This window comes from Pempheris klunzingeri, chromosome 6, assembly GCF_042242105.1.
Source record: "Pempheris klunzingeri isolate RE-2024b chromosome 6, fPemKlu1.hap1, whole genome shotgun sequence".
Lineage (NCBI taxonomy): Eukaryota > Metazoa > Chordata > Actinopteri > Acropomatiformes > Pempheridae > Pempheris > Pempheris klunzingeri.
The window spans coordinates 21,160,965-21,188,749 of record NC_092017.1 but is presented as its reverse complement, the minus strand read 5'-3'; the positions used below and the strand labels follow the sequence as shown (position 1 = coordinate 21,188,749).

Genomic DNA, 27,785 nt, shown 5'->3' with positions numbered 1-27,785 from the left:
ACATGACAAAAAAAGATAAAATTGCTACAGCTGTTGTATGCTTTCTAAATAAACTAACCAAGCCACAAAGAAAAATAATAGTGTGACAAGATAGCTCACAGAGTTTGACAAGAAATAATCAATGCTTGTTTTGCTTGTTCATAGTTTTGAGTATAAAATTTGTCTTAAAGGAGTATTTCAACATTTTTTAGAAATATTTATTCATTTATTTCATTTTTTGCAAGTTAACCTACATGGAACGATTGATACCATTCTCACATCTGTCCATTACAGCCAGCATCCAGTTTGCTTAGCTGAGCATGAAGATGGTTACGGGAAACGGGAAACGTTAGCCTGGCTTTGTCTAAATGTATGAAAACTACTGTGCCTGTACATTTTCACGGGAGCTTTTTAAACTTTGTTTCAATTTCTACTCTCAACTGCTGCAGTGGATTTGTATACAGGACCACACTTCATTTTCCAGAAAGACAGATAAAAGAAACGTTGAATGAGGCTGTGCTGAGTTACAGAACAGAGGCCAGCTGCAATGTGACATCAGGACTTCTGCTCTCTATATGTAACAGTGAGATATTTGAGTGCTATCAAACAACCATATTCCCCTATTTCTTTGAAGAAAACATAAAAACACAATACATAAACATGCAAAAACGGACACAACTGATCTGCTAAAATATCATAAAGGCATTCTGCATAGGTTTGCTGGTCATCAATCCCTGCAGCACGCTTTTTTTTTGTTTTCTCAGTTTCTTCCAAACCAGTGGGGCTGAAACTTGAGTCTATAGGCGTCGGAAATGCTGCAGTGTAAAATTCCACTGCTCTGTGTGCAGCCTTTGGGCCCCTGCAGGTATAGGTGTAGTGTGTCAGATTCCGGGCCTCCACTGCTGCAGGTGTAGGTGTAGTGTGTAAAATTCCACTGAGTGCCGCCGAGAGCCACCGTCTGCAGCTGCGAGCGGGTCTCATGCTCACACTCACCACTCCACCCAGCCTTCGCTCGATCTGACTTGAGCTCCACTTCATTAAACGGGCGAGTCCTGCTGCGAGGTGGGTTTGTCGGGTGAGGAAATGGCCCGAGAAAAACAAATTGTGCCTGTATCTAAAAGGCAGCCTGAAACAACATGGTCAGGAAAATAAACACACCTTTATACCGATGACGAGAGAGAGAGAGAGAGAGAAAGGGGGGGCGGGGGAGGAAGCAGGGCCGTTTCTATGGTATCAACTTTTGTTTTTCCAAAATGGTTGCTTTAATATGAGACACTCCCTAAAAGAGAGCAGGGAGTGCTCCTTCCCTGTAGGTGGGTAAGCATCACTGAGATGTTTGAGGTATCCAGAGGGGGAGCACTTTGCGTGTTTTGGAGTTGCCATTAAACAAAACCAATAGTTACAAGCTCGTCTTCCATGTTTTCAAAAAGGATTACATGTTTAGACGAGCCATCAGGTGAAAAAAAAAACAAAAGCATGGAAATTTGCATGCTCTGTCGTCGCACGTTCAATATGGAAAGAGTTCAGCTAGCACAGAGGTACAGTACAGGTGAGGCCTCTTACGGTGCATTCGTACAGCTCGAAGCAATACTTAGAAACAGCACAGCTCCATAAAAAAGTCATATCAAAGATGCAAATGCGACTTTACTCTAGACGGTGTGAATTGAAGCCAAGAGGTGTCCATGTGGATTGGGAATGTTGCAACTGCAGAAAAAAATTCATATGATTCGCGAAGTACATGAATGCATGGATCTGAAGTGAACATAAAGAACTAAAAAAAAGCATAGTTTGGGAATTTCAGTAAGTATCAGAAACAAAATAAAGGTTCTCACAAACAAAGTCCTGTTGTTTGTGATGGAGCCAGATGTTAGCTGTAACAATCCAGTCACACTGCAGTGTTTACTGAGAGCTGATCTTCAACCTCCAGGTAACAAAGCGGCCATCAGCTGTGTGTCGTCAGTAAACACCAACAGTTTTCCCCTGCAGTCACAATCGTGCAAATGAAGCCAGATGAAAATTCTTACTGCGTAGTATATGAATGCAATCATAAGGCTTTTACCAGTAAACGTTGAGGTTCTCTACAAAATTAAGAGTGTGATTAAACGTATGCAGAGGAGATCCCGAATACAGTGGCGTTTTCCAAAAAGAAAATGCTTGACTTTAAAACGTAATCTACAAAAATCCCTAAAGTCCACTTTATCTAAAGTCTCACATCAGGTTACTGGTCGTCGTTTCCCCGGTGACTCCAGGGTTTTACCCGAGCATCTCTTTTGAGAAACTTCTTTTTCGGGATCTCACTGAGGGAGAAAGGAAGGGAGAGGCACGAGGGATTCTCCTTCCGGGCCACGATGCAGTCCTTGATGGCTTCTTTAATCACCTACAGGGCACAAATGCAGGGATTAAAACCATTATGAGGATCATTAATGAGGAAAACAAAATTACCTCGAATCTTATCACATCCTATCAAATATCAGTTACTGTAAGAAGATGTCTTAAGGTTCACTGATGATCACCCAGCAATGTTAGGGTTAGGGATATTTCAATCTGGACCAACACGGTGAATGTCGCCATCCCTGGAGCCACGCCGTTGGCATGATAATAATATATACAGATAGATAATAATATGAATATAGATCAGTATGTGGAGTGCATTTAATTCATGCTGATTACATGCAGATTTCTCACACTGATGAAATTTGACATCGCATGAGGCTGGAATGTGGTTTTCCCCACATTAGTGCTGCTGCCTAACTGCACTCACAGTAAGGTAGTCATGGTATTTTGTCTGAATGACCAGACCTTCCATTAAAACCAAATACTTTGCATCATGATTGAATCCTTACTCAGCAAGGAAGTGACTCAGGTGAGTGAGTGAAAGTTAATCTGACCTCTCACAGTGACACACCTACTGTAAACCAGACAGGACTTGTACTGGGCCATTGAAATTTTTGATGTTGCGCAACGAAATGATTTTTGTATAGTAGTAACGCAAAACTGTAAAACTTCCCCACTGACCAAACTGAATGAAGACAGATAAACAATGAATGACTGAGGGAGGTGATCAGTCAGCTGGAGTGAAGTCCTGGATCACTTTTTAACCCCTTGATGACCACGAGTCTTATAAACTACAAAATATGCTGCACTATTCCTTCCTTTTTGTTTGACGGCAGGAACCTTATAGTGAAGCCACAGGGGCAGAACTAACCTCAAGGTTGTTGAGAGTGTTGAACTCCATCAGGTCATGGAGTCTGGTGAAGGCCTCGTTGGGGTACTGGAAGTTAAAAGTGGAGAATGGTGACTCCGGGTCATCAAAGATGTCAAAATCTGCCACCTCCTTCTCCTTCTCAGTCTCCCTGGGAACACCTGTAAGGAAATTAACATTTAAGAAAGTAAGTAAATAAATAAAAAAAAATAATACAAATCTACAAAAATTCTACAAGATATAACAAAGCTTATATTAGGGACAAAAGATGTAATATATGTTGAGCTGATCTTGGAAACAGCAGTTGACGCGATAGCATCACGTCAAGGTGGATGGAAACTGCAAATTTCCACTTTTGTCCGTGTTGGCTTAACAGTTGAGTTTCAAAGTTATTCTTAAACTCAACATTTAAGCCAAAATGAATGAGAAGTCGTTTTCTCTGTAGTATGTCGTGCAGTTATTAACTATTTCTAAGGTCGAGAATGAGCATTCCAGCTCAGTATTCAAGTATTTGAAGACCAAACGGAGGAAGAAGTCATGGTTTGGAAAGTACAAGCATACAAGAGTGAATCAGCTCCATAAGGGCTTGTCTAACTTCACACAAACAGGAAGTCCATTTATGGAGTGATGTTCGAGTTTAAAAAATCTTATGTAACGCTGGTAAACAGCAGAAGTATGTGGGCTGATGACCTACTGAATGTAATGAAGCTGCAGTGGAGATGTGGTGTTAGTGTGTCTTTGTATGGCCCGTGATGTATGGCCTGTTTATACACAGAGCTCTCCCACTTGAGCGAGAGATTCCCTACCAGCACCTGGCTCCCCGGGGAACCATAATTCACCCAAACAGCTCATAAAACACTGAACACACTGTGGTTCACATCTGCGCGTGTGCACACACACACACTCACTCAGGAAACTGTAGGTATGCTTAAAGGCAGACACACCATTTCAACCACGAGACCACAGTGACCCTGAGCAGAGACTTTTTAATGAGTCCAACTTTTGGCTAAATACAAAAAGCTGCCAGCTGCTGAATGAATGTGGTTGAATTCCAGTGTGTAATTTCGAGGAAGAGAAGCCTCATGTGCCATGACGTGTGGTAAAACAGCATTATTACAATAATAAAAAGAGCCGTGGCATACTTTCCTCCTCACACATACTGTGGAAACGTATGCACATATTTACCAGGTGCCTTGAATTTCCTGAAGTTGATGTTGACCAGGACAAAGTGGATGACAGTTGGGCAATTCTTTTCGCCTTTTTTGGGTTTGAAGACGTAGCATTCCTTCAGGCCCTCGCGGTCAAAGACTTTGGGGTCGATCTTGGGAAATGGAAGCTTGTTCATTCGAGCCCATTTTTCAGCCAACAGCAGCTCCTGTGGCACACGTTGACAAAATAAAAAACATTGTTCATGATTTCCTGCTAGCGCAGATCATTTTTAGGAATTTCTGACTGTAAAAAGAGTCAAACCTTGAATGGGGGGCTGGAGTCGCTGGGTCGTGCAGAGAAGTCGAAGGAGATGATGAGGTTGACAGTGCGCTGCGGCCGCAGGATGAGAGGGTAGGGAAGGTTGTACGTCAGGCCACTGTCCACTACATGGATCTTCTTACTCTTCACATCCAGAGGCTCGTAAATGCGATCAAACTCATCTGGGTCTGAGAAAATCAATGAAATGAATGACGCTAAAACATGATTGCGGAATTTCTTTTGTCTGATCCAAATTTTGTTCCGCACGACTGACGCAATTAATTAACTGGCTCAGCTATGTAATGCTCAGTGGAACATGGGTTGGGTACCAGTTCAGTACCAGAAAAGCTTCCTTACTCTGTCACACATGTATGTTTTAGAAAACACTCGTTTATTCAAAGCTGTACTAATCAACATTTTTATATTAACAATGGGTTAAAATGGCCGTATGTAATGGGAGAGAAGTGGCTTGTGTGTGATTATCACACAGTCCCCATCAGGAGAGTCAGATATTACCCATAATAAAATAAAATAAAATAAAATGGTGAAGTAGTATAAAGACTACACGAACATACAGTATAAAACCAACTAAATTGTGATATAGATTTGGTCATTTTAGTGGGTACACATGCATTTACTTTGCAAATTAAGATGAATGTTTATGTACTGGGTACAGCTCCAAAACATTGCTAGACAGGATTATCATTACACTGGAGAATCAAAACCACAATTTGTGAAATTATCATGCCCTGTCCTGTTTTGCATTTCTATGACTGCTGGAAAAATCTAACAGCAACAGCAATGACGTGTGACAATAATTTGTCACTCTTACCTGTGACGGCGTCCACTTCCTCCTCGGGTGGGGGGGCAGGGCATGTGATCTCATTGCCGGGAGAGAAGGGGATACTGGTGTTCAGGTTCAGGCCAAGCATGAAATTGTGCACCTGGTATTAGGGTGAGATAGGTCATGGAGAGATGCAGGAAAAACAAGCAGGTTGTTGTGATTTTGAATGTAAGAAAAATGCAGCTGGAACACATGCAGTGTTTAGTGTGAAGTGTTGCATAATTTCATGGTTTCCTGTGAATGAACATATTTCAAATACCTTCCCGGCCCGGCCCTCTCTTGTGTTGAATAACGCTGAGTCACTGAAGAGCGATGTGAACATTCGTTGAACCCAGCTAGCCTGAGCGGTGCGATGGAACTCGTCCTCCGCATCCTGGTTCTCTGTCCCACCTGAGCACCACGGCAATGACGGAGAACATACCGTCAAATGTTGTCACAAAGAATTTCACTGCGGCTCAGAAAATTAAAAATTAATCCTTTTCTCTTGGGTAATTCTTGGGTAATCGTCAAGGGTGAGTAATTTGATACAAGTCTGTCTGTTACTTATCTTATAGGAAGGCATAGAGAAAGATAAAGGTATCTTTCTTTCTCTCTTCCTCCTTCTATAGTTTGCTACTGTTTAACTCACAACTGATGCTCACACATGCAAAGAAAAAGCATTTCCTTCCTTAACTTTAGCCTGTACATCATTATTAATGAATCTTAAAGCAAAAAACATAAGCACACCCCTTCACTGGCCAATGTGCAAACTATAACATACAGTAAGTAAGAGTTGGAAGTAAAAGCGCGATGCATAATGCACTTTTTCCTGCCTTGACAGTAACCACAGTGGCTGTACGGATGCAGCTGTGTCATGCTAACGGACGCAAATGGCAACATTACCTCAAATGTATTTACGGCGTTGACTTTTTCGAAAACCCAGCAATGTGTCAAAATGTGTGCTGACAGCATTCAAAGTCACACGCCTCTAATGCGCCACAGCAAATTTGATTATACAGCACAATGAGGTGTCTGTTTGTGAGCACCTCTTACGAATCACACATATCTTAGTTCACCTTTGCGTGGCTCGTCGTCATTGTCCATGCTGTCCTCTCCCACGATGTGCTGTGGTTTAATCTGCTCTGTAAGACACAAGACGGCTTCACTAAAACTTCAAACTTCAAACAAAATTCAAAAGAAGCCTGTTAATCTTATTTACACCACATATAAACACTTCACCTGACAGACTGATTTTGTTCAGTTGTGTGACATTATCAAATTCACTGTCTATTGTTTATCTCAATCAAAGAGCTCTTAGAGAAATGAATACCCCTGATAAACTAATGCCTTCGTAAACTTTTGTAAAACCAATGCATTGTCAGAGTGTGTCTGAGCGTTTAAAGGTCACTCCAAACAAAGACTTTCAACCAAAGCAAACATCAAATGAGCTGTCAGAATAATGACAGGAAGCTGATACCTTCCCACTGTTGTGGTAACAACATGCAAACACACACACACACACACACACACGCGTGTGTGCTACACATTATAAATCTTGATTATTTTTAAAGGTGTGAGAATATGCGTTGGTGTCACTGACACAAAATAGGGCGTTAGTTTCCAGATAATGCCATTGCCTTTAGTCTGTATTGATATACTGATGAATCAACTTTGGTGGTTCTACTTAAATCGGCGCTTAGTCATGTATGACATCCTTTTGTCATCCTTCTTTTCTTACACCTACCTCTTTGTTACCCTTTATGCTGAATTATTTTCACACGCTGTGACACGACATGAATGAAAATAATACAAATTTAGATTTTCAGTTTTTTCATTGGGTGCACTATTTGATTTATTTTATTTTTTAATTTTTCAGATTACAGTGGAGACATGTTTCAAGAGCCACAATTTCAAAATACATTTATGACATTTCAATTGTACTTTGGACTCTTCTATGGATTTATTGGCAGGTACATCCCCGTATATAAAATAGGTTTTGTATTAATATAGATATGGGGAAATGACTGAAACAGTATTTTTGTTTAAATACCACACCCAATTAAAAAAAGAACTGCCATCAATATTTCTATATTTGTTGCTGAAAGAAAGATAAACAGAGAAAGATTACCTAACTCCTCCTCCATGGTGCTCCCACCGACTGTGTCTTTGACTCCCAGCACTCTGTTGAACAGAATGGAGAAGGCGCTGCCCCATACACCTGACACAGTGAAAACATGCTGATAGTGAGTTTACTAAAATGTAAAACGGTCTGACTGTTGTGTTTAGAGGTGTAGAGGAAAATATCTTTCTCACCCATCAGAAAATGAAGAGGGTTTTCCTCGTATTTCTTGACAACAGTTCCCATGAAGAACTTGCTTCCAAACATGTCGGGGGTCATGAAAGTGCCGTATTTTGCCATACCAATTTCATATGGGCTGAACTCCACCCAGTCTGCAGGTTGAAACCTCCGTGTTAATGTAACAGAAATGTAACACATTTCCAGTATGATTCCCATAGCCATCAGATACAGTGACTAATCAATCTGTCTGCTGTGTCTACAAAGCATGTACAGTCAATAAATACAGTTATTGCAATGTAATTACACAAAATTAAAAATGTTATGCTCACACTGATGCACTGAATCTGAATGAAATCTGGACAGTCAGCAACAGACAAAATGCTTTTTTGATAGGACGGAAATTGGAAATTTGAATTTGAAATTATAGTTATTAAGGCCCTGGCTACATTCCTCTCTATACCAACCAAGTCATTATGATGCCGTTTCAGCAGCTTTTACAGCAACAAACTGTCAAATACACAAACATTCAGGCATGCAAGCACAAACAGAAACACAAATGCACACACACACACACACCTACATAAGAAATATTTAAACCTCTGTAACTTTTTTGACAATGATTGGCCTTTAAATGTGAAGATAATTTCACAGCTCAACTTAACTTAAGCTGTCTTTTGACAATACGGTATTTTCCATTAAGGTGAGTCATGAAGAAACTGGGGATTTTAGGTAAGAGGAGAGTCAAGAAAAAAAAACTGAAAAAAAAGCTTTGTCTATTTGAGTCTCAAGAGTGCCTTCTTTTTAAAGGCCAGTAATTCTGTACGAAACTGGCTCTTCATCAGCCAGAAATAACAAAAAACATGCTTGTGGGACAAATGTTTCATATTATGTCTCCTAGACCCTAAGTGAGATATTACCAAGAGACTCTAAGTGTAGTATTGTTATCACTGTTTTCTTTGGCTTCATGAACAGTGTGTGTGTTTCTTTAAAGTTTGTCCAGGAACTAAAACTGACTTTAAAAAGCATTGTGTCCTTCTTCAGAAACAAGAAGCAGTCGAGTGTGTAATACCATCCAGTAAATGGGGATATTTAGATGTAATTCGAATTGCAGCTTGAGACTAAAACTCAGTCAGTCAGTCAGTCTCCTGTTCATTGTTTACAGAAGAGGACCAGGAACTGTCTCCAGAGGACATCTGCTACTTGAGTCTTACTGTAATACTATAGTTTGTAGTTTTGAGGTCAGGAGATGGTGTATATTCACTCATCTGTCCGTCTGTTTGTTCAATTTTCTATTCAAATGTCTGTTCCACTGAGGCGTAGTGTGCAGTTGCTTGGCAGGCAAACTCAACAATGAGGAAGTAGTGTGCAGCATGAGACTAACCCAGAGTCTATCATGACCTTGTGTACACCCCTTAGCTGCTTGATATTGCGCAATTACAATCTGGCATTACAGAGCTAGTATTAGATGACAGCCTGCCACGGCGTGACACGTCCTCTCTGTGGTGGCAGAGCAGCATTATAAGGAAATGTGTACTGCTTAGTTATTTTGCATGTGGCTAAACTCATCTGATCATCTCTAGTTACTCATTACATATGCAAAATAGTTCTCTGAGGGACATGGAGTATATGCAACACAAATTTTAACACAAAGGCGCATGCAGATCCTGCAAAAGTGATTTACCTGCAAACATGAGCTCAGAAACATCTGGCTTGACATGCAGACATGTGAAGAGAGGTAGAGGACTCTGGGCCTGGTTTATCTTCTCCTGGATGCTGCTTAGCTTGATGTCCATCCTCTGGTAGTAGAGAACACAGCCTTTGAATCATTTACACTCATACTCTGCAGGTGGTAGTAATCTCTTTTCATCGGGGTTATGTGGAAGTTAAATAAAAAAGTAGAAATAAAAATGGAAGGGGAGAAACACAGCCCCAAATGAAAAGGGCTTATATAAGGCTTAGGTGGGACGTCACTTCAAAAGAAAGGAGAGGAAATTAAACATGAGGTTAAGGAATACCATCAAAATTAAAATAAACAAACTGCTCTTACCGCTGGTATAAGCGTCTCTCCTATGAGCATGCCGAAGATATCGGTAAAGGTAACTGGCTGCCCTGTGGCCTTTTTGGTCCAGAGTGCCTGGATGTAGTTGGTGATGTGCTGGGGCAGCAACAGCCTCAACGGGTTACTGCTAACTCTGTTCATCAGCTCCTTGTTGATGTCCTTTGGGCCCTTATCGGGAAAGTCGGGGTGGGAGTACAGACTGGACATATACCTACAGGGAAGAAGAGAAAACAGTTAATTGTAAAATGTTGTCATATCAGTCAATACGAGCTTCACAAGGTTTATTCAGGAGGTACTGTACTTGTAAGGAAGTTAACTCCAATAAGTCACTCCATAAACATGAAGATGGAGACTGAAATAAGCCAGAAGCACTCGCTCGATGACAGCTTCATACCAACAGAGGAAGGCAGGAGAGTTTGCCAGAGAAGGGAAGAGGCAACACCGAGGGAGAGTCAGAAAGAAAGAAAAAATAAAAAGGAATATAGCAGCAGTAACAAAGAGACGATAAAAAGAGAGACATTGTCTTCAGAAATAAAAGAGGTGAGAGAAAGAGAAGGAGTAACGTGAAAGGAGAAATAAAACTGACCACGTGGATCCAGAGAGGCCTGCAATATATGTGGCACAATCCAGGACCCCAGACTCAAACAGGGCTTTCATCACACCCGCAAAGCCAACCATGGCACGGAAACCGCCTCCTGAGCCTGCTATGGCTATCACAGGAACCTGTAACACACACACACACACACACACACAAACACACAAACACACAAGGGGAGAGTCATAATGTAAAGAAGACAGAGGAATGCTTAATTAATCCTTTCATCTCACTCTTTAAAATTGAGCAACTTCCCTCCTGTGCCTCTATAGTGAGGGTGCCATGCCAGTTACATCATGCCTTTGAAACATTTTTTTAACTTGTGCTTTCGGATTTTCAACTATTTCATAATTTTAATTGTGCAACATTGCTTCCTTTCTGCAGTCTGCGTGTATCTTGTGGTCAGTTCTGCATATTCTGACAGGCATTTTTCCACGAAGGTCCTCCTGGGTAAGGAGTAAAGGGAAGGTATAGCATAGTGGAAGGCAGAAGCTGGTTATCTCATTGCTCTGGAGCTTCCGGCACACATGTTGAAAACAAGAGCAGGCATGGCTGGAGATAATAGTCAACCCCAAGGGCATCCAGCCAAAACCACACCAGCAAGAAAATGAAACTTAGCTTAGCACATAACAGGGGAGCAGAAGTTGCAACTTGAGGCTTACTGTATAGTTTTCTTCCCAGTGTGAGAAATGTCCAAGTGTTATTATAAGCTGAGATCACAACGTATGAAAAAGTGCATCATAGTTTTGAATTCAGCAAGTCTACAAAACTGGTTACATTACAGACCTCAAAGATTTACACGATTTTTCTCTCATCTTTACTAGATAACACTATATATCATGAGAGAGAATCTATACTAGGAGGAGAAATGCCACAACATACAGTTTATCACACCAATCATTTACCAATCATGTATAATGTTAAGAGGTGAAGCAGCTATAGCTCAGTCAGCTAACTCATATGGAATGGATTATCATGTGAGTGTAAAATATGTGCAGTGTGGGTATTTGGTATCTAGGCTTTGACCTCATCACTCCCTAAAAGAAAACACCACGTTAATCATTACCTCCTCCCTGTTGTGCAGGGAAGATATTAACTTCCCTCCTTTGGGGAATGTAGCCTCAGAGCCTGCAGGTGGATGCTGAGGTGGAGTTAAATCTTTTGAAATGCTCTATGAATAGCAGCAGTGGCAGAAAATGACAGCAAGGTGAACGGCGTGGCTGCAGGTTGCAGCAAAAGGTTGAGCAGGGCACTGAAAGCAAGTTCAAGGTCACGCCGACAAACATGTGTTACATACATTTACATTTTGCTATGGTTGTAGTGACTTTTTTGGTGTGTTGGCTGGTTAATCTATAGAAATAACTAAAAGATAATGAGTAGGTCTACATCTATAAGGTGTCTAAAGTGGCTTTTAGAAAGTACATTGAAGGAGACTGCAACATTTACATTTGACAGAAGTATGATAGAGGCATTGAGATTCTCAATTCTAAAATGTAAAGTTATTTCTTAAGGTATCAGTCAATCAGCTGAAATACATTACAATTTTTGTTGAAACTTGACTAAATTATCTAATCATAAGAAACAGAGTGAGGAACTGTACGCCTTTATGTCCGCCCACAGCATCATCAAATTTTTCATGACAGGAATATTACAAGTTTTGCAGCTTGAATAGCTTGAGCTGTCACCTCACAGATGACTGAAAACAGTCTAAGTTTCAAATACAAACAGCTGCAATGTCAAATCTATATCAAAACTTGACTTTGTTGCCATTTCTCACCTCCTCTGGAGAGCTCGGGAGGAAGCGAGGCTTCTCCATGTCTAGCAGCTTCTTGATGCCTAGCATCACTCTTTCTCTGCGGGACTGTCTGAACTGCTTCTCTTTGTCACACAGAGCCAGGCTGAATCGCAGGTCCAGTTTGGTGCTGCAGCAACAAATGACAGAAATAAGGTCTACCAAAATCTGACGATGGGAAGACAAATGACAAATCATGTTTTATATTATGACATTACAATATGATCTCAGCGTGTACTGATGATGTTGAAACTGATCTATAAGGGTGGTGTGATGTGAAGAACACATCCACAGACAGACAGGCCTCTTATCCTTTACTGCTCATCTTTTCATAATAACTAACCCAGTATGATATAATTGCTAAACCTCTACGATATTTCCAAACCCTACACAAGTATTCTGCGGTTATGTTGTGTATTCTTGAATTCCTGTGTATTCCTGAACCTGTGACAGATATGTGCACAAGCTGTCATTCATTTATAACTGGCACAAGCATTCACACCTTCATATGCACTCAGAGATCAATAACCTTATTTATTGTGTTTTTAGCCCACAATAAATAAGGCAGCTATTGGTGTGTGAGTGCTGGTGTTCGGTTTGTTTTGATCCTGCTGTCAGCGAACACCCGATACAGTGTTCAGTGTACAGTGTTTTTGCTTTTGCTTTCATGCTTTCAGGTTAATCACAGAGCAAACTGTTCAAAAGAATTATTGCTAAAAACTACATACTTAGTACATACAAGTACTTAGACAATTTTTGATTTTGAAGGGAATACATACCAAATTTCCTGGGACATCTCTAAGTATACTTTGGTCGCCTGTGAAAACAATGAAACGTGTGTTTATTGTCAAGTAAAGAACAGTTGATTATGGCTGTTAATTCTGTGAACAGGCAAGCACAATGTGTCAGAGTTATTCTGTTGGCACACTCAAGTCTTTAACCACATGCAGTATATATTCTGCAGGTGATGTGCAATATCATATCATATGCAATACTATATACAATGATACAATAATCCATCCATTGTAATTCATCTTCACATATTTTATTTCTGCAGAAATTGTGGGATCTTTACTAGAAATTTAAAGGAAACTCCTGTACGTTTGCACAACATGAATTTATAATGACGAAACTGCCAGAGTTTGCTGTGGTTCAGGGTCTTACTTTGCCAATGAGGAAAGTCTCCACCTTTGTCTGGCCTACTCCGAGCTTGGATATGTCATAGGACGCAGTCCCAAGTGTCTCATCCATCACATAATTGGCATCCATCAATGTTAACTGAGTAGAAAAAATATCAGCAGTTATTTCACTTGAACTAGTCACTTGAACAATCATCATCTTCCAACCAAGATGTTCTACAATCATAAATGTAAATAAAACTTTCAGAAAAGCTTTAATGTATTTACTTTTTATTAGATGACCCTAAGCTAATGTACTATGAGTCACTCAGATCCTAGTTTCTATGGTGATACTGTTTATCTCATATTATTTTGTATCAGGCTGAAAATGTTTATGTAGGTTTACACTCCACTATATCCCTGCTTGTCATCCTGTACTGGTATAGACTGTGCAACACAATAAAATGCAGGGCTAACCTCCAGGACGTTCTGCTGGTTGGGGTCTAATATGAACTGAAAGGTCTCGTCCCATTTTGGGTTGATGTCGTTGTCTATGTGCTTGGTCCTCTTTCTGCTCTCTGGGGCTGTTGGGATGAACAGCTCCACATATGGATCTGGGGTGTCCACTGCACAAACACACACACACACACACACAGAAACAGTGCTTGTGAATAGCAGAATAGTAAAGTAAGTAAGTAAAAGTATCATCAACTCAGAATAAGTGTATTTGTATTTGTTTTCACATTTCGCACAAGTTCACATTGATCTAAAATGACTACTATGTGAATGCCGCATGTTCTAAATAATTAGCAGTAAAAATATAATAGAATTTCATGAGTTGAGGCAAAAAAATATGTATCAAGACTCACACAGGTCACCCAGTGCTCCCTTGGTGACGCTCTCGGCTCGAACCACCGTCACTGTGAATTTGTGAGAAAACTGCTGTTCCACCTGAATTACAACATTCATTCAGTTCAGTTAGGTTTCATTGCCTAATGTGGGAAAATCATTCCAACCACAGCGACAACAAAGATTACAAACACAGATTGACGCACCATTCAGTAGACGCATAAACCATAACATAACAGAATTATGATGTTAGATTGACTGCAGATTCATACGTTCATCTGTGGGAACATCTGAGGTTTTTGTGTCACGTTCGCTATGAGATTAATTAGTTCAGGTTTCACTTCCAAGCTGTGTTCACATTGATGAATAATTACTTTCTACAATTGTTTCTTCCTTGTTCCCCATAGTCTTGTTTTCTTTCACAGTACCTACATTTAAGCACCAGTAAGAACCCGAGTAAGTATGTAAGTGATTCATACAATGAAATTAGACTGTAAATCTCTTGCTTTACTATAAAATATTGCCAAACACAGTTTTCAGATCACTTCAGAGTTTGGAGGTTATGCATGTCTATGCAGTTTTCCCTTTGTCCTCCACAGATATCCATCTCTGAGCCCTGATGTTGGATTAAAGACACAGGTTGTGCTGCATTTTCTTGCTGTTTTTTTTTTTGATTCATTAATATTCACTATAGTTTTAAGGTGTGATCGTTCATGGGAAACACAAGCACCCTCTAAAGACTAAGTTATGCTGGAGAGAGAACTTAGTCTCAACTAACCCTGTAAATCAGTCCTGCAGGGATGTGAATGCAGCTATCACATAGATTATCTCATGCTAATGTTTGTTGTTTAAAACAACCCACATTAGTTTTTTGCTTTGGAACACTGAGAGCAAAATTCACTCTCCTGTACCACTAAAACGCTAAGGCCTGCTATGGAATTATTAGTACCGTGATTCAATCCACTGGAGTCGCTTTGTTTCTGTCTCATTTTTTTTTTTACTGTACATACAGGAAATAATATCTATGTCGATACTCACAATTATATTGGAAGCCATTGTGAGTTGTCAGGTGAGTAATTCTCTGGAAAGCCTTCGTCAAAAGATGTTAACTTTAACTCAGGAGAACATCTCAGTCAAGAACTGGAGCTTTTGGATTCTGGAAGATGAAACAAAAAGCATTTAATATCAGTGCAAATGCAGCTTTAATAGACAGAAAACAAGTACATGAAAAGATTTCCAGTGGTTAACAACATCATCATAGCCTAAACAAACATGCATACAACAGGCATATGTATCTTTCTAGAGGAGGATATCCTCTGATAAAACCCAACGCTGTTTTAGAAGTTCAGCAAAGAATGCTGCGTCTTGACATGGGGAAGTGTGCTGAGCCACGACACATGATAGGAGGACTGGGCCAATAGCGTCCATATTAGTGTGCATGAGTGTAAGTAAACCACATGCTTATGTAGAGAGAGCAAGAAGGAAAGATGTCAGTAAAAAGACATGTATCTATGACACTATGTTACTGATAACACTGTACAAAGAAGGTGTGTTTATAACATAGTGTACAGTATGACATTTAGATGAGTCTGCATGTACAGAAGAGGTGCAGAGATGATTATTTTTAAGCAATGTGTTAAGGTGTTCTATTTACTAACCACACATATGTTAATAAGAAATTTGCATACAGTGTGTGTGCGTGTGTGCGTGTGTGCGTGTGTGTGTAGATATCAGGGTCAGCGAGTCTTTTCTCAGCTGTTCACCAAAGCGTGTCATAAGTGAGGGGACTGGGAGCACGTAGAGAGTCTGTGTGTTCACAGCACTGGTCACGTAGTTGGCATCAGTGGTCCAGCTTTTGAAAGTGCCAGTTCACTCTGCCCTTGTTCTGCAGCGTACAATGAGTGCACGCAGGCTGCTGAGTCCTGTGTGTGTGCCAACACAACCCTGCGACTTCACAGCACTGAATTTTCATATGAGGACACAAAATATGAAAGGGACACACAGCAACCAGCCATGATGCAAAACAGCTGCAGTAATTTGAAGGTTTCAAACACATATAGTAGTCTAATACTGTACATGTGCGGACCTGTCTGAGACATAAAAGGTGATAGAAATCTCACTATGATTCACTGTGCTTTCCCAAAAGACATATCAGAGGGAATTGCCATTACAGTAGAAGTCTGGATTATAGGCTTCATCCAAAACATGTTATTCAGCTACTATGAACAGGTTTTGCCAGAAAGCCCTCATTGAGAAGAATAAGGTCAGATCTGACCAGGCCAGATGGTGTGAGTTTGCAACATGTAATGATAGATAATGATAATGCCTCAGATAAATGTAAGACAACAGAGATGATAGTGTAAGCTATTGATTTGAAATGGTGTTGATACAAAACATGATATATATCGAGAAAGATAGGGAACAAAATATATAATCAATTAACTAATCAAAAGACTTCACTACAAGGCACCTAACTGCATCTGTTCAGTCCGACCTGCCTTATTGGCACTTTAATACAGGCTGTTGCCGATTGGGTTGACAAAGTATCATTGTATTGTCTGTAAATGTTGTCAATAGCGCGTTTTCAGTTTCCTTCTCCTCTGAGTTGCACAAAGTGAACTGTTCACGAAGACGCTGCGACCACGAGCAACAGGTACTGGCACTGTCCTTCCAGTCCGATCAAATTTGCAAAATAACTCATAACGCTGTATCTTGAAAAGGCAGGAAAATCGACACGTACCTTGAACAAAGAGCGATATCAACTCACAAATCCTGAAAAGTGTGTCATGCTGATCGAGAACACCGCTGCAGGACTGGATCTGGAGGAGGCGCTTATCGAAGGGCAGATGTATAATACAGGATCACAGCTTGCGGTGTCAGACTTTAGGTTAAGGGAAAGTCTTACAAATAGGAACCACACGGAGACGAAGAAAACTGCCACTCTGAAATAGTAAAAAAAAAAAAAAAAACCAAGAAAGAAAGGAACAGGAAGTAGGGGATTACGGAAAACTCCTACCAAGAGTCATATTTTGACTCAGTAGATTTCTCTCCACCTCTCCATCCAGTGCGTAACGGCGTCCACAGGAGGGCGCGTAATGCATAAATAACTTTTTTTGTGAAATGGAATATGACACAAGTGTGACGCTAAAGTTAAACATATAGTCAAATATTCCCTCTTGGATCCGTCTGCCGGTCATTTCCAGCCCACGTTTTAAATCAAACATGATAATACAGATATAATTCAAACGTCTCTTTCTCTGTGCAGCACTGCCGCCAAATGTTCTCATAAAACATTGTAAGTTTAAGTAATAATTCATTTAGACAGTAAAAAAAAAAAAAAAAAAAGAAATCTCAGCATTGACTTGTTGCCCACAGAGCCCCATGCCTCTACAGGTTTGATACAACATATCATGCAAATTTAATTCAATTACCTCATCTTTTTCAGAAAACACATTAGCAAGTAATTTCTCACAAATCAAATAGTGCAAAGACGTTACATATTTTCATTTCTGTATGTTTTTTCTTTGACACGCCTCACAGGCTCTCACAGACCTTTTTGTAAAACTGAAAACTATATCTTGAATTATCCTCTTGTGTCCTCTTATGGAAATAAAGTCTTTATAATTAAGACATTCGGGGGGACATTCATATATTTTTAATGTATATCAAAATGATTATAAAATTAATTATTATCAAAAAAATATCATAAAAGTTGCCACTTTCTATAGTAGTTAAGCGACATTAAGTTATAAAAAAAATGATTATAAAATGCATTCCTGTTAAGTCCTACTTTAAAACTGGCCGTTTGCATGGACAGAAAAACAGCATAGCATATAAAAGTTGGAACTTTTCAACTTTTTGTTATAAATTTATTTCAATATTTGACAGATTTCCGCTGAGAATGAATGAAGAAAAGATCAGGAAAGCTTTGATTGTGAAAGGCAAAATATTCCTCCCTGTATTACTAATCGATTAGTTTGGCCAGTTTAACACTCATTCCCTGGCGGTATGACGTCACCCTCTCCAAGCGTATAAAGGTGCTCCGATGAGCAGGTTTGAACATTGAAACTTTCAGCCTCAGAGCGACGCGACCGCGGAGGGAAGAAGAGGAGAGAGAAGGAAAGACACGAGACGATCCCACAAAGTCTTTGGAGTATGAACAGACTCACATTTGCGGTTTTCCTCTTGGCGCTGGGTGTTCTTCTCTGCGAAGGGGGTGAGTAAATGAAGCAGAAATTTTGATCCAACAACTTCAACAGGTCGCAGAAGGTCCTTGTAGAACTATTACATTCGTTTGTGGATTACTTTCATTTTGGGGATCTTTTACATCCTGAGATGTTGCTTAAAGCTACTTAAAATATAATATTTAAATGAATATTAATATACAATATTACAGGCTATAAGAGTAGACGTGTCAAAACAACTTTAAACTATGTTTTCTCTGGCTCAGATTCATTTCAACATAGTGTTGTAGTGTTTTGGGGGATTCAATATATTGAGGCTTTTCTAACAGATTTATGTTAGTACCTGAGGAGGGGTGCACTGTCAGTAACAGTCCAACTGTGTCTGTTACAGGTAACCTATGTTGCTCAGACCCATGCCAGAACAAGGGCGTTTGCACAGCGATGGGAACAGACAGCTACGAGTGTGATTGCACACGCACGGGATATTATGGACAAAACTGCACAACACGTAAGTAGACCAATGACTGAATGACTCTAAAATCTGATTTATGTGTTGCGGTGAGTTGTTCACTTCATTCATTTTCCCTCTGGGCTTTTACAGCTGAATTCCTCACCTGGCTCAAAATCTACCTGAAGCCTTCGCCCAACACCGTCCACTACCTTCTCACCCACTTCAAGGGCTTCTGGAACATCATCAACAACATCTCATTTCTCAGGGATGCCATCATGAGATATGTGCTGACATGTGAGTGTCTAGCTGAAGGCAAAATGAGACCATGGATTAGAAACGGTTTCATATCATATGAAATGATTTGTACGGAAACAGTTGTAGCATTTATGATAACAAGGAATTCTTTTTTTCTCTCTCTAGCCCGATCCCACATGATTGACAGTCCTCCAACTTACAATGCAGATTATGGTTACAAAAGCTGGGAAGCCTATTCCAACCTTTCCTACTATACGCGCACACTCCCCCCTGTGCCAGAGGACTGCCCAACCCCTATGGGAGTCGTAGGTGAGTTACGCTCTCTCTGCCTTTGGAGAACCAGTTCTATCAGATTCTTAAATACTGAGCAAGAGGGGCTTGGGTGCATTACATGAGAGGAAGTGCACACATTTAAGTGATCCATTAAGATAGAGTGTAACTATGCTGAGGGAACACAGTACAACCTGCTCCAGAAAACCAAAACCAAAGAGCATGAAACCACTTTTTTTCAGATTTGACAGTGGACGTGTCTTAGGAATTTACAATGAAAGTCTCAGTTAAAGCTTTTCCTACAAGTGAAAGTAAATCATCACCTTTACCATCACGTGTGTTTCATCCAAATTAAACTGGCTTGGTTCTGTGTTATAGTTTTGTACGCTAACTTTAATGTTCTTAATTCTTTCCCCAGGTAAAAAAGAACTACCTGATGTTAAGATACTGGCTGAGAAGCTCCTGATGAGAAGACAGTTTATCCCGGACCCACAGGGCACCAGCCTGATGTTTGCATTCTTCGCACAGCATTTCACCCATCAGTTCTTCAAATCTGATATGAAGAAAGGACCTGCTTTTACTGTAGCTAAAGGCCACGGGGTGAGCAGATCAGATTTCACGTCAGATTTTAGCAAAGAGAGAGAGAGAGAGAGAGAGGCCACATTTGTGAATTAATAATTAATCAGAAATTCAACATGAGTTAACGGTGTTGTGTTTGCTTTCAGGTGGACCTCAACCACATTTATGGAGACAACCTAGAGAGGCAATACAAGCTCCGACTCTTAAAGGATGGAAAGCTGAAATATCAGGTATGAGAGGAGGCAGCACTACAGTTTAAACAACCAAAAACTTCAGACCATACAAGTATCTAACAGATGCTTCCTCTCTTGCATAACTCTGCAGATGCTGGATGGAGAGATGTACCCCCCAACTGTAAAGGAAGTGGGCGTTGACATGCACTACCCTCCTCATGTTCCTGACTCTCACCGCTTCGCCGTGGGCCACGAGGCATTCGGCCTGGTCCCCGGCCTGATGATGTACGCCACCATCTGGCTGCGGGAACACAACCGGGTGTGTGATGTGTTGAAAGAGGTTCACCCTTACTGGGACGACGAAAGGCTCTTCCAGACCACACGGCTCATTCTGATTGGTGAGTTTTAAAACATTTTTAAACATTTACTGTAACATAGCTGGGAAAACAAAGTTGAAATACGAACAAGAGAGACATGTGATGCACTTGTCATGCTTTTAATATAATGACCCAGGAAGTTATGAAAAGAAGAAGTTGTACTTTTTATTTTGGTAATCACCTATCAGCAACCATGTTAACACAGTGGAGCACTCAGTGGAGCACACTGACTAATGTGAGAAAGAGGAAATGTTTAATTTTTCATTTCAGGCCTTCAGACCACATGTTAACTAACCATTACAGTCAAATCACCACTGTTTGATGGATGGATTTTCCACAAAAAGGAGATTACATAGATAAAAAAAAACCTTAACAATTAAATTTACAGCCCAGTTTTAAGTGAAGTCTGAAATATATATGTATATGTACGTCTATCTGCAATATTTTAAATATTAAATCATTTGTCCTGCAGGAGAGACGATCAAGATTGTGATCGAGGACTACGTGCAGCACCTGAGCGGTTATAACTTCAAGCTCAAGTTTGACCCCGAGCTGCTCTTCAACCAGCGCTTCCAGTACCAGAACCGCATTGCATCCGAGTTCAACACCCTGTACCACTGGCACCCACTGATGCCTGATAGTTTCCACATTGAGGAGAAAGAATACAACTATAAAGAGTTTGTCTTCAACACCTCTGTAGTGACTGAGCACGGCATCAGCAACCTTGTGGACTCGTTTTCCAAGCAGATTGCCGGACGGGTAAGAACTGTTTGAGCTGTAGCAGAAGCATTTAGATTTTGATTGTAACAGCTCTGTCCCTTTAAAACTGATCCACTCAATTTCCTTTCATGTGTTTAGGTTGCCGGTGGCCGAAATGTCCCAGGACCCATCATGTATGTGGCCATTAAGTCCATTGAAAACAGCAGAAAGATGCGCTACCAGTCTCTGAACGCCTACAGGAAACGATTCTCCATGAAGCCCTACAGCTCTTTTGAGGACCTGACAGGTGAGAGGGAGAGATTATAGTGAGGTTATAAACATGGAGTGAAAGGAAATGTTGCCTCAGGCCAAATTATGACTTTATTACTAATGCCATTGTCATTAACTGATTGATTGAAAGATCAAGCTTATGTCATAGATGACTCATTATTAAAGAAATGGTTTGGGCTCAGTATTTCAGTCCCCAGCAGCTTTGGAGGTTAGGAATTTATTTTCGTGAGTCTAAGAACCAGATGGTCATTTCATCTTGAGATAGTGTAAGCAGATTGTCATCACAGAGAGCAAGACATAAACAGACACGAGAGGCCTCCTGCTTCAGCGAAGAAGATTTAACTTTCTCAAGCAAAGACGATTTGAGTTGATTAACTGAGATGTCAAGTGTAAGCTTATATGAGAGACAAGAAAAAGAAAAAAGTAAAGAGAAGATCATTGTTCAGCTGCTACTTGCTGGATTTGAATTAGTGAAAACACAGAGGTCATATTTAGACTAGCAGCAAGCTTTCATCTTCAAAGTGAGTTAAATAAAACTATTTTCACCTTTGTCACCCAGGGGAGAAGGAAATGGCTGCAGTGCTGGAGGAGATGTACGGACACGTCGACGCTGTGGAGCTATACCCAGGTCTGTTGGTGGAGAAACCGAGGCCTAACGCCATCTTTGGGGAGACCATGGTGGAGATGGGGGCCCCTTACTCCCTCAAGGGCTTAATGGGTAACGCCATCTGCTCCCCGGAGTACTGGAAGCCCAGCACATTCGGAGGCAACGTGGGCTTCGACATCATCAACACCGCCTCCCTGCAGAAGCTGGTTTGCAATAACGTCCGCGGCCCCTGTCCCGTGGCATCCTTTCACGTGCCTGACGTTAAAGACACGGGATCCATGATCATCAACTCGAGCACATCCCAGTCACGCAGCAGTGATATCAACCCCACAGTCATTTTGAAAGAAAGGACTACTGAGCTCTAATTTGTTTTATTCTATTTGGACCTATTTTAATACATATTTATTTATTTATTTATTTATTTATTTTTGTATTTATTGCCCTATATTTATAACATAACACTAAGTTTTTATACGTAATTTTGTATATTTGTTTGGTTATCAAGAACAAAAGTCTGTGGTTGTGTTTATTTATTGAAAGATTTATTGTATTATAAATTATTGTTACAGTAATGACCTCAGTCACTGCAACTTGATACTTGAAGATTAGTTTACAGTTTCAACTACATAGTAGTATACATTACACTTCTGATGTAAATTTTCATAAAAATGTATGGCTGTCTCTGTACACAACAGTGATCTGTTTTAGAGGCAACGATACAGTGGTACAGTGTCGTAGTGATGTTCACAGTGAAATGAATGACTGCTATGTCTACTATGTCTGTGCATTGGCTTCTGTAATTTGAAATGACCATAATAACTCTGAATCCAAGCTGTACTGTTGTTTAGAATTGTATTGTTCTTAGTGCCTATGGACTTGCAAGGTTGACACTAATAAATGCTACCAGGAAATGGAGCTCATTTCTCAGAAATCAGTTGTTGTCATTTTCAGTTTGTTTCAGTTCACTCCGATTGTGCACTTATATAAGCTCTCTTCGGATCAAGCAAACAAACTTTTCCTGCCTAAGAAAACTATGTAATCAATGCACTGGATACGGGTAAAGCATTGTGAAAGGTTGTTTGCTCTTTGTAAAAGCCAAATGTTTTTTAGATTGGGGGTTTGGCAATGACAAGAAATAGAATGGAGAAGAAATGGAGACTATTAGACAGTCTGTCGCTCCTCTGACAGTCAATAACACACTGCTGTTAAGAATACCTCAGATATTTTAATGTAGATGTGATATCAGACGGCTATGTAAATCACTTTCACTGCTATGTCTTTCCAAACTTTTTTTCTCTGTGCTTGAATGATAATGGTAATTTGGACTGTCATAAGAATACAGGGAAACTTATACTACTAGTTTTGCAATTGGGATTTATTGTTTAAGGTAAATTGATGTTTAAGGTCGATCGTCAGGGGCAGGCACAATGGCTCAGTGGACAGCATTGTCACTTCACAGCTAGAAAGCTCTGGGTTCAGACCAGGTGGGTTTTCTGTAGGTGCACCAATTTCCTCCCACAGCGCAAAGACATGCTGGTTAATTGACCGTGATCAATACCCGTACCCCACCTAGATAGATAGACATTAAGACACACACTAGAGTACTTTGTGCAGCTGAGGAACTTTTCCTTTTTAGCACATCAGATAAAACATGTAGACACTTGTCAGGCTCAATCAAGTCTGTACGCTGTGAGGCAACATGGCATGATCTTCTGGTTTATAGATAAGCTTTTCTGCAGTAAATCAATAGACGAGGTGCAGCTCAGGCACAGATCAGTGTCTCACTGAAACCTTCCCTTTTCCTCAGAGGGAAAGGGATTAAATGAGATGATTTTATCAGTTCATAATCCTGAGGCAAAGTAAGAGTATCAGGCCGTTTTTAACATTTAGTTGCTAGACTTAAAACAATTTATCCACAGTGTTAAAGTTGGAGCCTATAATGTAAACACAAGTTAAACTAACTTGCTTGTGACTGGCCAGTGAGTCCAGTCCCAGAACATGCATGGAGCACGATATCATACACAGCAATGAATGTATTGTAAGACCTACATATAGCACTGCCTGTCAGCTTTTTCTTTTTTCCAATGGCCACTCCTGGGATTACAATGAAAAATACCCTGTGGTCCAAAAAAGTATTTTCTCCATAGACCACCACTATAAAACCGTTGACAGGATACCAGCTGCTATAAACATGATTAATTATTACTCTTTGAATTCTATAGTTTTTTTCATTCACATAGTGTGGCTGGCCAGAGGCATGATGGGTTGAACACTACTGTGCATATTCAGTAGGCCGCATAGCAGCTGGTAGTATCCTGGAAGCTAGAAACCTTTTCAGTATATGTACCAGGCAAGCAATTCTTATTGGACTGAATAGGCACCATCTTCACATTTGGTGTCCAGGTCGTATGGGCCAGTAAAGAGACGGGACAGTGCGGGATGGCCAGTTAAAACACAAACATTGCCACGGCCCACCGGAGCACGCCAAATGGATGGTATACTACTGCTTTGTGTTGATTTCAGATTACAAACATAACACAAACCCTACGGCATGTGTCATGGGAGAAACGAGGAAATTACCATGTTGAAGGTTGAGGTATTATGCACATCCCTAGAACTTTCCATGGCGTATGGCTTGTCGGGAAAAGATGCAGACGGATAAAAAGGCCCTTTTACTGTATATGAGGTGTGGAGATTAGTGCTGAGTCCAACAGCATACAGGAAACCATGCCTCAGCAGTATAGGCTGGCGGTGCAACAGAGGAATTAGGACGGCCATTCCAAAACAAACATGGAGGAATGTTGACGTGACCGGCGGCACACAGCGGTGAGTCAGGCCACCTGGCATCATCCCTTCTAAACACAGACAATGACAAGCCAAATTTTCCCATCCATTCACACATTTCTCACAACTCACAACCACGTTTACTGTCTTCCCTCACAGGGACAATTCCAGTTTTAAACACAAACCACACACAGAAGCGGGGAAATAACATTAATTTAGCCATGTGCAACAGTTGTCATCTCAACTAAAATCGATGGTTAGTTCCTCCCACATCTCATAGTCTTTGTCCTGTACTTCAAAAGACTAGGCGTAGGATTCCCCGTCAGAGAGACTTGGCCCATCAAGGCATGAAAATGACCTAATTGTGTGTGCACATTATTTGTTTTCTCCACTGTCAGTTGCCCGAGGGTGAGTATTATTATTCCATTGTGCATCAATGTGTGGCATGCTCAGGTCCTAGTCTATGAGATCGGCCAAGGGAGCACATCTTGCTTTGTGTGTGTGTAATGAGCATGAGCAGGCCTCGGGCCCTGGTGTGGGAGAAAATCAGGAGATTTCAGTGTGTGTTTTCCCTTTGACCGCTTCTGGACCTCTCTGGAATCAGACCCAGTGTGGAGGCCGTGATCCAAGACCAGAGTTACGTGACGCCTTGCAGGTGGCAGGAACTGCTGTCAGCTGGAGGCCGGTGTCAGCTGCCTCCACACGAGAAGCACTGGCACTCACCCACTGGGAGCCACTCATCACTTACATAGTTTTAAATGACATAACCACAAATGCAGATCATCTGAGAATGCACAGTTTCTGTCAGTTGCTTTGGCATGATTGTTGAGAGGAAATCATGATTCTGAAAACATCGGTGAACGTTGCATCCCAAATCTGTAGTTCATTTTTACATACCAGTATATCCATTTGTTGTTTCTGTCATACAGAATTCTAATGTATAAACAGAAATATCTTCGGTTGACCTGGTGATGCATTGAGCTGAAGAAGTACTCCACCAATTTAGCTCCTACAGCATTGTCAGACAAACTATGTACTGTTAATGAAAGGGTGTTAATAAAAGGGTCAAAATGTTATGTCTCGTCAAGTTTGTTAAGTTTAGTTCATGTGTTTTTCTGTTACTTCCTGTTTTATTGTGGCGTTCAACTTTTCCCTCCCCCTCTCCCTCCTGCCTTGATTGTTTCCACCCGTGCCCCTTTCCCTGGTGTATATATTGTCCCTTGTGCTGTACCAGATTATCTTCTACTCTTGTGTCCAGCATCTTTAGTCAGTGTTAAAACTGCACCTTTTTCTACCTATTTTGCCTTGTGTCAAGCTTTTGAGTCCATCCTCCTGTGTGTGCCTCAGGTCGTACCATTAAATTATTGAAACAGAACCAGTGACATCATCAGGTTTTTTTGCACTCTCCTTCCTTGTCAAATCCTTGTTACCCACAATGCAACCCAACTGCCGACAGTTCAGTCAGAGGTTTGGCTGAGTTATGCTTGTAGTGGATAATGGAGCCTCATGGCTCGAGGCAGACATGAGTTCACTTTTTCGAAACTCTTCACACTGGTCTTTTTAGCAACACGTTCTTCAGCACAATTGTTAGTCTCTTATCCAAATTGCACTAATGCAACACATCTCAGGGAACATTTGGCTGCCACAATAGTAACCCAAAATAACCTACTTACAAGACGTCAGTTTATTTATTGTTTATCATAAACCAAGATTCCAAAAATGAGGTCACTTCTTTATTGCATTAATTGTTCTACCTTACAGTGTAAATCACAGATTGTAATATGCTTCAACTGGCCTTCTTTTGCCATTTGCCACGTGCACAAAATGAAACAAAAGTAATTCCAGTAATGCAAAACAAAACTATACATATTTATACAGATTAAATCGTTAACCATGCTTTCTGCAGTTTTGACAGCGTTTTGCAAGACAAATTAAATGATATGCAGCACTGTATAAAATGATGACGACAATGCAACAGTGTTTCACAAAATCTGCCTTAGCAATTGAGGAAAACTGATAATTACAGTAACCACATAATGGTTGCAACAGTTTTGCCTAACCTGTATCCACCCATATGCAAGTGGGAGGGTAATGAGGCTTATATTTGATGCTGAGTCTCTACTGTAATGGTGTGAAGTGGTTTGCTGTTGGGGCAACTCAACAGGGGAAGATCTCCATTTGTCAGTGTCAATGATGTCATTCTTTCAAACTGATGCTGGTTTCACTTCACTCTTGACACACTCACACTAATAACATTTTTTTCATACTTTCATGAGCATGTAATATTATGTAGTGACTGTTGTATGGAAAAGAACAAGTCGTAACATGGTCATTAAAAAAATGTAATGGGCACAAGGTTAGTCAGAATGTCAGAACTAAACAGCAAATAAGAATATTCAATATTCAATAAGAATTGAAATGACTGCATAAAAAAGGAGGCTAGACAGATGGCGGGGAAGGACAACAAATGAGAATCTGATGATTCATCTTCCCATTTGATTGCTTTTGGCTTGCTCAAGATGATGTTCCTGACAACATCCAGTGAAAATTCAAATATAGTGAATTCTGATCAAGCAATGGTAAATCATGGAAGCATGTCACTGATTGTAACTTTAAAATATTAACTTTTTTAATTAGGAAATAACTGAGCCATGTGTCACCTAAACGAATATCCAGAAGATTGAGAACTTTTGAAACTGAAGATGTCCACCTGTGCTAAGAAAGAAAAGATAGGAAAAATGGAAAGGAAATCAGTTATGACGCCATCACGTTGACAAAATCTGTCCACAGACGGACATGAAACCACCTGGCAAGGCTCTCCAAACCGCTTCCTCGATGGTTCCCGCTACAATGGGCGTGTCCAGGACAACATTTTGTCATAATGACACACACACTCACAAGGTGAAAACAATACAAGCTGCGACGGTGTGTG

The 27,785-nt window shown here is 40.5% G+C and overlaps 2 protein-coding genes across 2 annotated transcripts; one reads left to right on the top strand and one right to left on the bottom strand.

Annotated features, from left to right (window-relative positions):
• Positions 1 to 1,844: 1,844 nt before the first annotated feature.
• pla2g4ab (phospholipase A2, group IVAb (cytosolic, calcium-dependent)) lies at positions 1,845 to 17,061 on the bottom strand. Its single transcript, XM_070832355.1, has 19 exons — positions 16,924 to 17,061; positions 15,222 to 15,339; positions 14,204 to 14,285; positions 13,812 to 13,960; positions 13,381 to 13,494; positions 12,996 to 13,033; positions 12,202 to 12,346; positions 10,416 to 10,552; positions 9,818 to 10,040; positions 9,452 to 9,566; positions 7,785 to 7,922; positions 7,600 to 7,689; positions 6,548 to 6,613; positions 5,752 to 5,882; positions 5,481 to 5,592; positions 4,652 to 4,836; positions 4,367 to 4,556; positions 3,185 to 3,342; positions 1,845 to 2,356 (listed from the first exon to the last, which is right to left on the bottom strand). The coding sequence occupies exons 2-19, from the start codon at positions 15,237 to 15,239 to the stop codon at positions 2,198 to 2,200; spliced, it is 2,250 nt and encodes a 749-aa protein (XP_070688456.1). The 5' UTR covers positions 15,240 to 15,339; positions 16,924 to 17,061; the 3' UTR covers positions 1,845 to 2,197.
• Positions 17,062 to 18,274: 1,213 nt separating this feature from the next.
• On the top strand, positions 18,275 to 22,990 carry ptgs2b (prostaglandin-endoperoxide synthase 2b). The gene is made up of 10 exons (XM_070832003.1): positions 18,275 to 18,399; positions 18,759 to 18,875; positions 18,969 to 19,112; positions 19,239 to 19,382; positions 19,762 to 19,943; positions 20,069 to 20,152; positions 20,247 to 20,493; positions 20,945 to 21,231; positions 21,331 to 21,478; positions 22,022 to 22,990. Exons 1-10 carry the CDS (start codon positions 18,339 to 18,341, stop codon positions 22,432 to 22,434), a joined length of 1,827 nt encoding a protein of 608 aa, XP_070688104.1. The 5' UTR covers positions 18,275 to 18,338; the 3' UTR covers positions 22,435 to 22,990.
• The last annotated feature ends 4,795 nt before the right edge of the window (positions 22,991 to 27,785 follow it).

Coding starts and splice junctions, on each gene's coding strand:
- pla2g4ab (XM_070832355.1), bottom strand. Junction 7,690..7,784: donor CCCTCTTCATTTTCTGATGG/GTGAGAAAGATA, acceptor TCACTGTGTCAG/GTGTATGGGGCAGCGCCTTC. Junction 5,593..5,751: donor GAGAGGGCCGGGCCGGGAAG/GTATTTGAAATA, acceptor CCCTAATACCAG/GTGCACAATTTCATGCTTGG.
- ptgs2b (XM_070832003.1), top strand. CDS start 18,339: ATGAACAGACTCACATTTGCGGTTTTCCTCTTGGCGCTGGGTGTTCTT. Junction 18,400..18,758: donor TGTTCTTCTCTGCGAAGGGG/GTGAGTAAATGA, acceptor TGTCTGTTACAG/GTAACCTATGTTGCTCAGAC. Junction 20,494..20,944: donor CACACGGCTCATTCTGATTG/GTGAGTTTTAAA, acceptor TTTGTCCTGCAG/GAGAGACGATCAAGATTGTG.